The 14,265-nt window shown below is 35.2% G+C and overlaps 2 protein-coding genes across 2 annotated transcripts; both read right to left on the bottom strand.

Moving 5' to 3' along the window:
* Window positions 1-430: 430 nt before the first annotated feature.
* Window positions 431-7,746, bottom strand: LOC122326861 (complement factor B-like). Its single transcript, XM_043222061.1, has 18 exons — window positions 6,281-7,746; window positions 5,584-5,772; window positions 5,307-5,492; window positions 4,354-4,527; window positions 4,178-4,273; window positions 3,941-4,074; window positions 3,603-3,750; window positions 3,358-3,489; window positions 3,115-3,210; window positions 2,868-3,005; window positions 2,620-2,726; window positions 2,358-2,490; window positions 2,133-2,271; window positions 1,943-2,022; window positions 1,522-1,622; window positions 1,220-1,349; window positions 1,026-1,075; window positions 431-886 (listed from the first exon to the last, which is right to left on the bottom strand). The coding sequence occupies exons 1-18, from the start codon at window positions 6,396-6,398 to the stop codon at window positions 716-718; spliced, it is 2,322 nt and encodes a 773-aa protein (XP_043077996.1). The 5' UTR covers window positions 6,399-7,746; the 3' UTR covers window positions 431-715.
* Window positions 7,747-7,885: 139 nt separating this feature from the next.
* Window positions 7,886-14,138, bottom strand: LOC122326862 (complement factor B-like). Its single transcript, XM_043222062.1, has 18 exons — window positions 13,978-14,138; window positions 13,635-13,850; window positions 13,362-13,547; window positions 13,066-13,239; window positions 12,859-12,942; window positions 12,305-12,438; window positions 11,748-11,892; window positions 11,374-11,505; window positions 11,111-11,203; window positions 10,858-10,995; window positions 10,380-10,474; window positions 10,087-10,213; window positions 9,786-9,924; window positions 9,621-9,700; window positions 9,344-9,462; window positions 8,661-8,790; window positions 8,476-8,525; window positions 7,886-8,323 (listed from the first exon to the last, which is right to left on the bottom strand). The coding sequence occupies exons 1-18, from the start codon at window positions 14,036-14,038 to the stop codon at window positions 8,123-8,125; spliced, it is 2,304 nt and encodes a 767-aa protein (XP_043077997.1). The 5' UTR covers window positions 14,039-14,138; the 3' UTR covers window positions 7,886-8,122.
* Window positions 14,139-14,265: the final 127 nt, after the last annotated feature.

The raw sequence follows: 14,265 nt of genomic DNA, 5'->3' as shown, positions 1-14,265 counted from the left end.
TTTGTTTTATGATTCTGATATGCTGGTTTGGAGCTCAAGACACATTTGTTGTTATAAAGTAATTTTTTCTGCTTCAAATGTTTAGGGTAAAATTATATTTTATCAAAGACTGTTCTATTCAGCATTTATAGTGTTACAGAAGAACTTTCTATTCGCCGAAGAAATATTTAAAAGGAAAAAAAAACCTTTTTTCCACATTTCGAGGTTTTTAATGTTTTCAACACTGACAATAAGAACTATTATTAACTAAACACCAATAAAAATGAAAAATTATATAGGCATATTGTAATAATATTTCGCAATATTACTGTTATACTGTATTATTTAATCAAATGATTCAGCTACTTTTAAGATGAAAAACTTAAGAAAGATATTTCTGCATTATAACCATATTATTATAGCATAATAAACACAAATAAATTAAATCAAATGAAATACATTTTCAAGCTTTATTTTGTACACCATTCATGAAAAGTGCTGTTTATGATTGTACTGAATATATTAACTAACGATATTTTAATATTTGGACAGGATACAAAGTTAAAAATGATTAAAAAAAAACATACAGGCTGCATAATATAATATTCCCTTTGTTATTATTTCACAGTGTTTTACTGTGTCGCATTTCTTACAAATTACACAGCAGGAAAAAGTCAACCGAGAGATGTGCACAATGTTTCCGAGCAGGCAAACAGAATACTGTTAAACACAACGTTCACAGGAATGTAAGAGGGGTTCCCAATTTCTCATCTCCTAGGTAGAGCTGAAGGAATTTGCGTACTTCTGGACTGAACAGACTTGTGTGGTAATCTCTGGTGTGTGAATCAGGCCTAGGCTTCCGGCTGTCCTTGCACAGATCCTTCACTCCCCAACTGACAACACCCACCTGTTCAAGATTATTCAGATATTATTAAAACATCTCACAAATCAGAAATAAAACAACAATTTAGTCTCCTGAAGAATTAGGCATATTATTTGAAATCAGTGTGCTGATTTCAGACGTGAGAAATTTTTCTAAAACTGACCTGGACTATTCGATTGCCAGGAACGACAAAAGTGGCCCCACCAGAGTCGCCTGTCGATGACATGCAAAAAGTTTAGATCATTTAGCAAATTTAGTTTTTTTAAGAACCAGAATACTGAGGATATATATTTTATGATGATTCTACCAAATATTACTGCCAAAATATTACGTCTCTGTGCTAAAATCCAAACTCACCTTTGCAGGCAATATCATCTACAGTAGGTTCGATACCGCCGCTGCACAGAAAATTATCTGTAACAATGTCTCTAGCATTTTTCGCAGTAATTCCGTCAGCTTTTTTGGCATCTTGAACACAAGAATCCCGCTGAGGAAAAGGGACATATCGATTTTAAACAAAACTGTTGAGCAAAGCATACATTTAATAAATTCATTGCTTTTCTACTTTCAGCGAATAAAATATCAAGCCCTGATGTGAAATCGCAAATTAATACAAGTAAAATGAGAGCAAGACAGTGTCCATATCAACATATCATTACCCATTTTCCCTGCTTGATCGTGATGTCTTTCCTCTCAACGATTTTTCCCATGATCGACATGAAAGAAGCTTTCACAGTTTCTGCACTCATTAGCTCTTCCTCTGTGAAAACACAGTTAAACGTAAACAGAATGTTTTTAAAGTAACATTTTGTACCGTCACTCCACTTTTTAGTTACAAATAAAAGCTACGATTTTTACGTATCCACAGATGCTTAATGAATAAAATGATGTTCAGCATAACAAACTGTCGTAGATTGCTATTTTTCAGAGACCTGGATGTTGTAACCTCTAAACGGATATGACAATATTAAGAAGAGCATTGAGTTGAGTTTCTGTGGTGTCTATGTTGATTACCCCTTTATCTTACCCCATAGCTCTACATGTAACTAATACACCTGCAGTATTTTGTTCGTAACTCACTATGTTTTTTGCATGTTCCTTCCTTGTTCGTAAGTCTCAGAGCTCCACTTGCTTCTTTGGTGCAGGGGATGCAGATTGGCCTGCAGAGACATACATTATATGCATTTATTCAGGACAGTATTCAAACATTTTTAGTAGCATAAAATAATTCAAGTCCTGCGTCGAGCAACGAATAAGCTCCGTTCCTCACCGAAGACCAAGACCCAAAATGACAGGTTTCTCCAACTGAATAAGTGCCACGTCAAACTCATAATATTCAGGTATTCCCAAGTTCTTTTTCGCTGTAACGTTATAGAGTTTATGAGGTATGTACGCTTTCACTTTTATTCCTAAGAAAAAAAAAGGAAACATCACTGATGAGTTTTGCACCATTACATAAAAAAACAACTGTATTCTAAATAAATCTTATTATTACCTTTAATGTCTGAACCCAAATCAACAGATATCCTTTCACGTGTGTCACCAAACCTGAAGCAGTGAGCCGCTGTCAGAATAAAGCTTGAGGTGACTAATGACCCCACGCAATTAGAAATTTTTCCATTGTTGCGCTGCAGAAACATCAGAGAAGGACAAAATATTTAGTTAACTTAAAAGGTTCAAAGAACTAGCATGGTCATGCTAAGCCATTTATTTGTCCACGTTTTAAAGAAAAACGACTAAGATATAAAAATACCCACAGTCACACTGATCTTTGCCAACCAGGGGTATCGATGACGTTTGTGGGAATTAGTGCCATCGTCGTAGTCTTTGTAAAGACCACATAATGATACACTGGTGCCCTCATCTGTTGAGGCAAACAGGAGACACTTATATACTGACTTTATGTTTCTCAATGGATGTGGAAAACGATAATATTAAAATGTTATTTCTACCCAGTCTTAACTGAGTTTATGTTTCTAAATGGAAAACAGACATAATGAAGTACCAATCATGCCGTCAAATGTCTGCTGCAAATCTTCCAAGTTCTGAAGCTTGAAGAAAAACTTCTCATTTCCCCTGTCGGTCTTTAAATCATTAATGTCTTCGGAGTTCACATCATCTCCCATCCCAAACACATACAGGTCTGAACAAAAAGGTATCACCAATAATTAAAAAAAAAAGAAAAGAAAAGAATGAGGCTGTATTTGGAAAAAAATGGCTTCATCTCAAAGATCATTCATGTTGTTTCTCACCAAGGTTGTCCTGCTCCTCTGAAAGAGTATTTTGTTTGACAAGATCTTTGATCTTGTCCACCCATAGTCTTGGATTACCACCCATGTTGGCCTGACCTAAAGAGTGAATCATAAAAGTGATCATTTTAATATTTTATAACATCAATAACATGAACAGATTCAGTCGGCATGCTAACCACCAAGTATTGCTATGCTTTTTTTTATTTAAATAACATTTATTGAAATAAATGGCATCATCATTACCATCAGTGAACATGATCACAATATGTTGGGTCTTCTTGAATTCCTCTTTATCCCTCATCTGCTCTATTTGCATACTTTCTAAAATGCTCCTATAGGCCCGGGCAATATCAGTTCCTGTTCGATCACCTTTGCCTGTTAGTCACAAACAAACACACTGGATTTTTAAAATATGCCCTCACAAACAAACGCATTCAAATTTTTGCTGTAAGAATAACCTTTAATTCAGATCTAAGCAAAACACTTACTGTTATAATCATAATCCTTCAGTCTTTGAAGAATATCTAACAGGTTATTATTTTGCCCACTTTTGAAGTCCCTCATGGAGACTATCCGAGCAACGTCTGTGGCAAAAATCAGGATCTCATAGTTTGGGGAGACTTCATAATAACTGATCTGTTGGTGATGGTCATAGGGTCAAATTTTCATTAGGTTCACAAAGTTTAATTAAGAATATAATACATTCTCATGGGACACTAATAGTGTGCTTGTACTAGGTCAAAAATGTCAAAGAATAAATAACCAAAGGGTTTAGTGAGTTGAAGGTGCGTGACTGTGTTATCAACATACTATTTATTTCATATACCTTTTCTATAAGTGTTTTGATGACACCTTTTGCCTTCTTAAATTCCTCTTCGTCTATGCTGTCAGATACATCCAGAACAATGTAGATGTCAAGCTTCCCCCCACTACCCACTCGGATTTTTTTTCCATACTGATCTGAAGGCACAGGGAACAGGTTTTATACAAAATAAGTAGCGGTAACCAAAAACTATATGTTGCCTTACAGAGAAAGAAAACAATATTAGTTGCACAAGACTACCTGTTACTTCGTACTGTTGAGAAACCGCTAGATTTGACTTTAGAGAACTGCTGAAACCCTCTGATGCTTCTTCTGGGCTGTCATATGTGAAATCAGCTGTATTTGCACAACAACAACATTAGCAAAGCCGTATATGCACCGCATTGTGCTGCAAACAAGGAAGATGAAAGGTTTACCGTAACATTGTGGCTCTGTTCCTGACCACTGGCCATTTTCCTGACAGATTCGCTCCTTGGAACCAATCAGAGTCAACTTATTTACACAGCGGTACGAGACTTTGTCATCTATATTAAACACGTGGCCTGTTCTTGTAGAGCCAGCGGGAACCCCAGGATCGGGACAGTGGTCAGCTGTTTGAAAAAAGGAACAGGCAACGAAAGTGAAGTGAAGGGTTTACTTCAACCCAAAATGAATATTTTGTTATTAATCACTTACCCAAATGTCAGTCCAAACATGTAAAAGATTACAATTTAAGATATTTTGGCTATTTTGACTGCCAAGTACATTAGCCTGCACAGACATTAGCCTGCCAGAAAAGTATGAAAGAGTATGTCAGAATAGTCTGCCATCAGTGGTTCAACTGCAACATTATGAAGTGGTGAGAATACTTGTAAAAAAAAAAGTCTTTATTCAACAACAATAACGTCTTTAATTGGCACAGTAACATCACCGTAGCACCATTTTGGAAAATAATCAGTGCAAACTAAGTTCCCTCTTTTGTCAGCCACAATACATTTTCTACATATAAAATAGCACTATAGTGATGCTATGGTGCTAAATTGTTGAATAAACTCATTTTTGTTTTGTTTGAATACAAAAAGTATTTTCGTCACTTAATATTGTTATGGTTGAACCACTGATGGCAGATGGAGTATTCTAACTTTTCTGAATCTTGACGGTGTAGTTTACTTGGGACAGTCACAACCCTTTCAGTTTTCATCCAAACTATCTTAAGTAGTTTAGTTCTACAGTTGCAAGGACAAACTAAGCTTTTTTACGGGTTTGAAACAACAATTTAAATTTTGGGGTGGAGTAACTCTTTAATCTAATAAAAGCTTAAATTGTTTATTTAATCTGTGAAGTATTCGTGAACCAGGGAATTGACAGCATAGAGAGATTTCACACTCACAGTTTCGTCCACAGACTGGGGTGCCTCCACTCCATTTCCCATTCGCCTGGCAAACCCGAGTCCCCGAGCCACGGAAATCATAGCCAGAATGACACGAGTAGTGGGTGGTGTCGTTCACAAAAAACTGTTTCTGATTTGGATACACCTCTCCATTTTCGAAACCACGAGGATCAGGACATGTGATTTCTGAGATAAAGGATTTTTTTTTGTTTGTGGGTGAGTAGTCTGTTTGGTGTTTTCAATTATGAATAAGTGTATATCATCGTGTTTTGCTTACTCTTGCACTCCGGTTGTTTTCTTTTGGGCAACGGGTTCCATCTGCTTTTGATACAGCGACGGATCCTAATGGTTGGGTAATAGCCTTCTGAACAGGTGTATCTTACAATGCTCCCATCTTTTGAGAAAGAAAATCTCCCTCCCCTAATACTGAGATTGTCATTGGGGCACGAAACAGAGGATGGAGCACCTATCGTGGACATCAGAGGGACACATGAAAAGAAAAGGTGCTGAAAGTGTTTGGCTGCACTTTATTTTACAGTCCTGTTCCTCATGTAATTACACAAACTAGGTACTAATGCTGAACCTACCCCATGTAGTTACCTCATGTTACCAGTACTTTCTTAAGTACATTATACGTACATGTACTTAAAAAAAAAAGGTTGACCAATGTTTCAACAGAAACAACTTGCAAGTTGAAAAAATCAGTTATTGTGAAGAACATTCTAATAAAGAACCACTTTGCAAAGTTTTAGCATATCAGCTGTGCTACAAATTCAACAGTTTCACACTATAAAATATGTTTGAAACGTATAGCATGTAAACATCAGAATAAATTGTACACAGACTGATGATGGACTGTTGCTTTGGACTAGTATAGCTTAATGCAATATAAATCAGCATTTCAATTAAAAAGCAACACAGAACTTTTTTTTTTTTTTATATTTTTTAGTTAAAGCCGAGTCAAGAAGACATACCAGTTATAAAAGGACACAGTATGACGAGCAGGAATAGATTCATCCATGGTTCATGCTCCATGATGTCCTTGTCAGGTTCACACAGCAAATGAAACAACAACCGGGGAAGGCCACACATTTATAGAGCAAAGTGAACAAGAGGAAGTGACCGTGGAAGTCGTGCTTTTCTGTCAAAAACTTTGCAAAACTCACTTGATTGTCTTCATACATGGACCCTTAAAATAATTCATCTTAAAACTGATTTGAAGAAATTCTCTATTTTTCCTTAAACTACAGAAGCAGGATAGGCCGATGGGTGTTGGCTGAAATTTAGCAGCGTGCTGTAGCTGAAGGGAAATTGCATTCATAGGCTAACAGGTCATCTCAAATGAATGTTGTAATAACTTCACCCTAAATTTCCATGCAGTACTTCTCTTTTTAATGTTTGTTTTTGTTTTTTGTTTTGCATAAAGAATCATTATGCTACTGAAAATAGAAATGGAAGATTTAAAACAGCATGTGAAATGTAATTCAGTATGCTGTAGAAAGATTCAGATATTGATTGACAGTCATTGACTGACAATGGATGAAATTAAATGTAGTAAATGTAAAAAATTGAAAACTGGAAAGATGAGAGTAATGGGCTTTGGGATGTTTGATAGGTTTGGGCAAACTAGATGAAGGAAGCAGCAGGTTGTATCACACTATAATTCAACTTTTAATAAGAGAAAATTGACAGAATTTGACTTATTTTAAATAAATCTTAACATGCATTATGCAGTATAATCTTGTCTTTGATGTTAATTTTATATAGTCCTTTTTTGCTACTGTGTCAAAAAAATACACTGCAGTGTTTTTTTCAGTTTTTTGTAATTGTTGCTTTGAGAAATAAATAGTGTAGCGCCAAAACCACTATGATGAAACCCTAAGAAACCCCCTTTGTTGCAATCATAAACTATTTGTGGAAAGATTTTTCTGTTTCTAAATTTGTGACATATTTGTAACACTTTTTTTAACAATATAAACTGAATAGGAAAAGCATATATGTAATTTTGGAATAGGTAACACATACTACTCCATTTTTTTTTTTGTTTCATTCCTGCATATACTTTTTTTCAAATTGCATGATTTTAATGTTTAATATTTTCAATTAGATACACCACTTCCGCAGAATCATATACCAGTCTGTTTGTTTTGATGTATATATGATGAGACTGTAAACTTCAAAAAGGTGTCCCGTTGAATCTAATATAGCTAACTTAAAGTTAATTATTTACTGTAAACTATTTTAAAAACATGAAGAGTGGATTTCCTGAGCTGAGTCATGGTTTCTTAAAATGGTTTCTTCCTTATCCCAATCTGTTTACTGGAAATAGAAACTGACTTTACTGGAACTTTAAGCAAAAAAAGAGAAAGTCTAGTTTAATTAAGACTATGTATGTGTGCAGTTGCACGTACTGTTTAAAAAAAACATAGATAATGTTCTCAACCCCTTCACGTGTTTGCTTGGTACAAAAACGGCACAGATTGCTTATGAACTGTGTGTTTGGAATACGATCGATGCCATTTGTAATTTTTCAAGATATTTTTTATAATCTCTCCATTATACTTTAGCACTAAAACAGGTTTAGTGGCATACTGGTAGGCTTTTATTAATTGCTATCATCATTTTCAAAAAACGTGGAAATAAGTAGTGAAACTGCAACGATGATGAAACTCCCATGTCTGCTGGTGGCTGGATAATCAGTACAGACAAAGTTTATAATAAACTGGATTACTATTTCTTTTAACAAAGACCAGATATTTGACTTAAAATGAATAGACTGATCAGAAAACAAAAGTGTTTTCTCAGCATGCATTCACTCATTTTCCGTCTGCTGAATTAGTGGCATTGAGGAATGTAAGAGGGTTTCCTATACGGTCATTTTCTATGTGTTCTTTAAGAAATGATTGTATCTTCGCACTGAAAAGATTTGAATGGTAATCTCTGGAGTCTGCGTCTGAAGTGAATTTCCCTCTTTTTTCTTTGCAGACGTCCTTTGATCCCCAGCTTATGACACCAACCTATCAAAGATTTTACAGATATCAGATTACTTCCTATTTCTCAGATTCTCTCAGACTAGTCTTTAATATCACCCTGTAATATGCAACACATTGTACTGAGACTTCACAGACATATCATCAATAATGTTTTCAAAAGGAAACGGAAATCTCACCTGAATCACTCGACCTTTTTTATTTACATAAGAAGCTCCACCTGAATCTCCTGTTACAAAATGACATGCAGACACAAGAAACTATATGAGAACTCTGTTGATTAAATTGAATTGAATTAAATTCATGACCCAAACAGTACACTAGAACTAAATAGAAGCTGCCATCTGCAAAAAGTCAAACATACCTTTGCAGGAAACATCATCTGTTGTTGGTTCAGTTCCTCCGCTGCACAGAAAATTGTCTGTAACTGCTTCCCTGGCATTTTTCACCTTGATCTCTTTTGCTTTTGCTGCATCTTCAACACAAGCGTCTCGCTAAAGAAAAAGTGCCCGAAGAAGGTGTTGTTATCTTGATGAAGAGCAGTCAAATATGATTTTTATTTTTAATTCATAAAGACATTGGAGTAATATGTTTTCCGAAGTTTTAACATATTTGATGTTAAATGTGTAGCAATGAAAATATTATTAATTACACTTTAAAGGCCCTGTGTTAAAATACGGAAAAGGCGTGTATCGAGTCACTTTTCTCTTAATACAGTAATCGGTGGTAAAGTGCCATAAACCAACCAGAGTCTCATCTCCCATTCTCTTTAAGAGCAGGTTTTGCTCACGACATGGCGGATCTCTATTTACACTGAAACTGAACGCTGCATGAGAAAATGAGAATTGCATCGGACATTGCATTGTACCGGGTGTATGATAAAGCCCACAGTGTTGTTGCTTTTAGTTAGTTTATAGGATTATAGGAATATTTTACTGTAAAATGCTATGACGTCTGACATCTCAAATGAATAAACTGTCTCTGCGTAAATAAACAGAAATTAAGCTCTTTAAACAATGCGTATTTAAAGATGAGAAAAATCCTTACATATTTTCCAAGCTTGAATTTGATGTTTTTCACTGCTTTTGGATATCTCTTGTCATTTTCCTTCTCCATTTCAGACGTGAAAGAAGCTTCCACAAGCTCTTTGCTCAGTAGCATTTCCTCTGTAACAAACGCACAAAGAAGAAGTTTTGACATTTTGATATGTGATATGTTTTACTGCATCAAAGCAATGCCACGTGTTTAATATGTACATTTAATTTATGTTTCATATTTCTGATATGATTATATATGCACTCAGCACGTCTGACAGGGACCTCACCATGTTTTCTACATGACCCTTCACTGTCTGAAAGTTTCAGAGCTGCATTGGTTTCTTTGGTGCACGGGATGCAGATCGGTCTGTAGAGAAATACACATGATGTTATTTATTTAGATCATATTCTTACTAAAGTGACATAACATGATGAAGATCTGTGCTCCTCACCGAAGACTAGAACTGATAGGAACAGCTTCTTCCAGCTGTATAAGAGCTACGTCAAATTCATAATATTCATCTATTCCCATATGCTTTTTTGCAGTGACATTATATTCAGGATGAATGATATATCTCTTCACTTTTACAACTGCGAAAGAAAAAGTAAACATCATTAATACGATTTCCCCTGTAATACATTTTTTAATATATATATATGTATATATATATATATATATATATATATATATATATATATATATATATATATATATATATGTGTGTGTGTGTGTTTATGTTTATGTTGGCATACCCAGGTCTTTCTCCAGTTTAACTCTTATCTTATCAGTTGTGTCTCCCTCTTTGAAGCAGTGAGCAGCTGTCAAGATGTAACTTGAGGTAACTAATGAGCCCATGCAATTTGAACCTTTTGGAGGACGCTACATGAAGAGCAGAAAAGACTGATGTTTATATGGCTGACACGGATTAACTGACATAACATGTAAGTTTCTTCTTGTGTAAGAAAATGTTTTTACTTCAATGAGTGATTCCTTTAAGGAAATTAAGTTATCAGTATAATAAAATGATAAAAAATATTCTGCTTACAACAATATTAATCTGTGCCAACCAGGGAAATGCACGACGTTTATTTTCCAAGCCTTCCCAAACAATCCCACACAATCCTACACTGGTGTCCTCATCTGTGTAAGGAAGCAGATGCACAAGAATTGAATACGTACATGAGGTTCCTTAAATCAGGACTTGAAAAGAAACCATTCATTGTCACGGAAATGTAAATTCTGTCAACAGATATTTCACCTCCGTGTTTTCAAATCTGCATAACTTTCTCTCTTCCATGAAACACAAACCGAGACATTTTGTCGAATGTTCCCAAAATCTTCCCAAAAACTTTTGCCTTCATGTACACAAGAACTAATCACATTTTCCATCAACGGCACCATGTAATTTTTAAATGTCCTTTTTAAATTTGACATTTATTTCTCTTTTTGTGTTCCACAGAAAACATGAAGGTGATTAAATAATTGCAGAAATTTCACTTTTTGTTGAAGTATAGATAGAGTACCAATCATGTCGACAAACATATTCTGAACCTCCGTCAAGTCTTGAAGCTTGAAGAAATATTTTTCTCGGTCCCTCTGTGACACTAAGTCATTCATGTCTTCTTGACTCACGTCATCTCCGATTCCAAATACATAAAGATCTAGAAATAGAGGAGACATCCATACCATTATGAAATGACAAAGACTAATAAACAGATATGGTTTCTTTTGCTGCCCCTGACAATACTACATGTTAATGCAAATATCATCGCTCACCAAGTTTCTTCTCTCGGCTAGCATCGTTTTGTATGACCAAACGTTTGATCTGCTCCACTTTAGGTCTTGGGTTCCCCCCCATGTTTGCATGACCTATGAAGTAAGATGAGAAAAATTACAGTGAATATTTGCTTCAAAGTTGATTCCTATTCCAATTTGTAATACTGTGGACAAGTATTTTATGAATATATGAATTTATTTGTTCTGATATAGATAAAAATGCATGTATATACAACATTTTATGCAAATATTAATGTCAGTACCATCACTGAACAGTATGATGATGTGTTGGGTCTCATTGAAGGATGTTGCATTTCTGTTCCTCTCTCCTGTCATGCTTTCTTGAATGGTTGTATAGACTTTGGCGATATTGGTACCGGTTTTATCGCTTTTATCTGTTTTTAGGGGTTTTTTTACATAAAAAAATTTAAGTCAGCACAGAAACTCTTGTTTATTAGAACAACTGAGTACATATAAATTAAAATGTATCAAATTGCAATTGGAATTTAAAAAAAAGACTTAAATGTCTCAAGTTAGACTTACATGTACTATTTTTATTTTTAATAATAATCACAAATGAATGTAACTGTTGCCATGTGTTCAAGACTCAAAATGAGATATTAATCAGAATACTTACTCTCATAAGTAAAATCGTCCATGTTTTTGAAAATCTCCTCTAGGGAAGGTTTTTGCATTTTGAAGATATTCATTCGTATTATCGGTGTAACATCTGTAGCAAACATCAGGATCTCATAGTTTGGGGTGACCGGGTAATAACTAATCTTTTGGGAAAGAGCATTGAGAATTCAAAGCAAAACCTGTCCGTCATCCAATTTAAAATACTGTATTTCAGTGCAGTTAATGTTTTGTTTTTAATGTTAACGTGAATCAGGATTTTCACTGATATGCAGCAAGAAAGCAGCGGATTGTGGGGGAACACACTCCTGAGACACACTAATTCTTGTATTAGAGGTTTCTGACAGTGATGAGGAGGTTTAGAGTCAGGTTAACATCTCAGTGTATCACAATGCTAATTCTTCCTTTTCATAATCTTCATAATAAGTTCTGTTTATATTATTACAGAACCTTTAACCTTAAAAAAAACAACAATTAAATGACTGCTTTTAGGAAAGGCTGCATTATACATCAGTTACCTAAACTTTATTTACAGCAACCTCTGAGAATTTAACATACCTTTTCAATAAGCAGTTTAATGGTGATTTTTGCTATTTCAAATTGATCCTTATCTATGCTGTCAGATGCATCAACAGCTAGGTAAATATCAAGTGTTCCATCATGACCCATATTTAGTCTCCTCCCCTCCTGTCCTAAAGACAAAACACAGAATTCATATTTAAATGCATTGATGTGATTTTGTCTCTTTTTCTGAGAATGTTAAATTATTGAAGATTTGAAAAAGGTGTGTGTATATGAGCGTTTTTGTGACAAATTAGGATAATGTATAATGTATAATGACATGGCTATGACATAGACATTACAAGGAGAATGTGAGTTTTCATGACATTATCTCATGTCCCCACTTTTGAAAATTCTTATAAATCACACAGAATAGAGTGTATTGTAAATATGAAATAGCACAATGTTTCCTGTTAGGTGTAGAGCAACATCATGTACAGTTTGCACAGTATACAAAAAACATTACACCTATGGAATATCCCCACTTTTCACAAAAACAAATGTGTGTATGTGCCTGTGTGTGATTATTGCTTTAAGTCAGACAAAGGTACCTTCATTGTCAACCACTAGATTTGACTTCAGAGAACTGCTGAAAGCTTCTGATGCTTCCTCTGGGGTGTCGTATGTGAAATCAGCTGTGCAGTATTAACACAACAACATAAGCTACTTTTTATTAGCTAAATCCTAGGGCCAACAGTTTATTTTGAGAAAACAAGTACTACATTTTGAAAATTCGCTGTATCTATTAGAAGACTCACCGTAACACTGTGGCTCAGTTCCTGACCACTGGCCACCATCCTGACACACTCGCACTTTGGAACCAATCAAGGTCAATGGCCTCTCGCAGCGGTACGTGACTTTATCATCCGTGTTAAACATGCTCCCTGCTCGACTGCTACCAGGAGGAACACCAGGATCAGGACAGTGATCAGCTGTGAGAAAGTAATAAACAGACAAATGGAATTTACATCTGAAAACTACATTTCAGTTTGAACTGACTAGTTCATAGGAATTGCTGTGTTAACATATTTTCAAAGTTATAGAGATTACTCACAGTCGCGTCCACAAATTGGTGTTGTTCCACTCCACTTCCCGTTAGGCTTGCAAACACGCACCGCTGAGCCGCGGAACTTATAATCAGAATGACATGAGTAGGAGGTTGTGTCATTCACATAGTACTTGGGTTTATATGGAATCACCTCTCCGTTCTCAAAAACACGAGGATTGGGACACGTGATCTCTAGAATAAATGTAGAACAGAATAAAACTAAATACGTCCAGCAATTAATCACAATGTAATGATGCAAATTAATTCCTTGTTGCTCACTTTTGCACTCTGGGGTTTTTCTGATTTTGGTCTTTGAGGTCCAGCGTCCATCTTGGCAAATACGTGAATGAACTGATGGGTAATATCCACTCGGACAGATGTATGTTAACAGACTTCCATGTAAATAACTATTAGAAAGAGCAAAGGTCCCTCCAGTAATGTTTAGCTTCTCTTTAGGACATGAAATATCTCTTTTGGACATGAAGGACGGAACACCTGTAGTGAAAAAATGAGACTTTTGTCAATTGTTGCTAATTTATTTCCATTAAAAAATAAAATAAAACAAGCCAAAATAGTTTTGTCTACGTACTTTGCATTTGTTTTAATAAGCAAAAAGACCTACCTGCAATAATAGGGCATATCACTGCAAGCATCAACCATTTCAACCGCTGCTTACTCTCCATGCTGTTTATTCCAAGTATTCAGCTGACATTTAAAAAAAACACAGAAGCAAATGAACAGAGGGACATTTTTATAGTGAGGTCAGCAGGAGGATTTTATTTACATTCAGTGGTCAATGTTTAACCTCAAGTCAAATAAAGAAAATCAATTTCCCGGCACTCACAACAAAATAATGACCATCATCTTTACACTATTTTATTTCTAACAATCACATAAAAATATGTATAAA

This window comes from Puntigrus tetrazona, chromosome 21 (assembly GCF_018831695.1).
Source record: "Puntigrus tetrazona isolate hp1 chromosome 21, ASM1883169v1, whole genome shotgun sequence".
NCBI classification, from domain to species: Eukaryota; Metazoa; Chordata; class Actinopteri; order Cypriniformes; family Cyprinidae; genus Puntigrus; species Puntigrus tetrazona.
The sequence above is the reverse complement of the archived record's forward strand: the minus strand, read 5'-3'. Positions and strand labels throughout refer to the sequence as shown.

What these genes read in the sequence shown, in the direction of transcription:
- LOC122326861 (XM_043222061.1), bottom strand. Translation starts at nt 6,398, where the DNA reads ATGTGTGGCCTTCCCCGGTTGTTGTTTCATTTGCTGTGTGAACCTGAC. An exon ending in TCAACAGTACGAAGTAACAG is followed by an intron (nt 4,075 to 4,177) that starts GTAGTCTTGTGC and finishes CTGTGCCTTCAG; the next exon opens with ATCAGTATGGAAAAAAAATC. An exon ending in TTTGGGTTCAGACATTAAAG is followed by an intron (nt 2,272 to 2,357) that starts GTAATAATAAGA and finishes TTTTTTTCTTAG; the next exon opens with GAATAAAAGTGAAAGCGTAC.
- LOC122326862 (XM_043222062.1), bottom strand. Translation starts at nt 14,038, where the DNA reads ATGGAGAGTAAGCAGCGGTTGAAATGGTTGATGCTTGCAGTGATATGC. An exon ending in ACCAATTTGTGGACGCGACT is followed by an intron (nt 13,240 to 13,361) that starts GTGAGTAATCTC and finishes ACTTTCTCACAG; the next exon opens with CTGATCACTGTCCTGATCCT. An exon ending in AAAAAGGTCGAGTGATTCAG is followed by an intron (nt 8,324 to 8,475) that starts GTGAGATTTCCG and finishes AATCTTTGATAG; the next exon opens with GTTGGTGTCATAAGCTGGGG.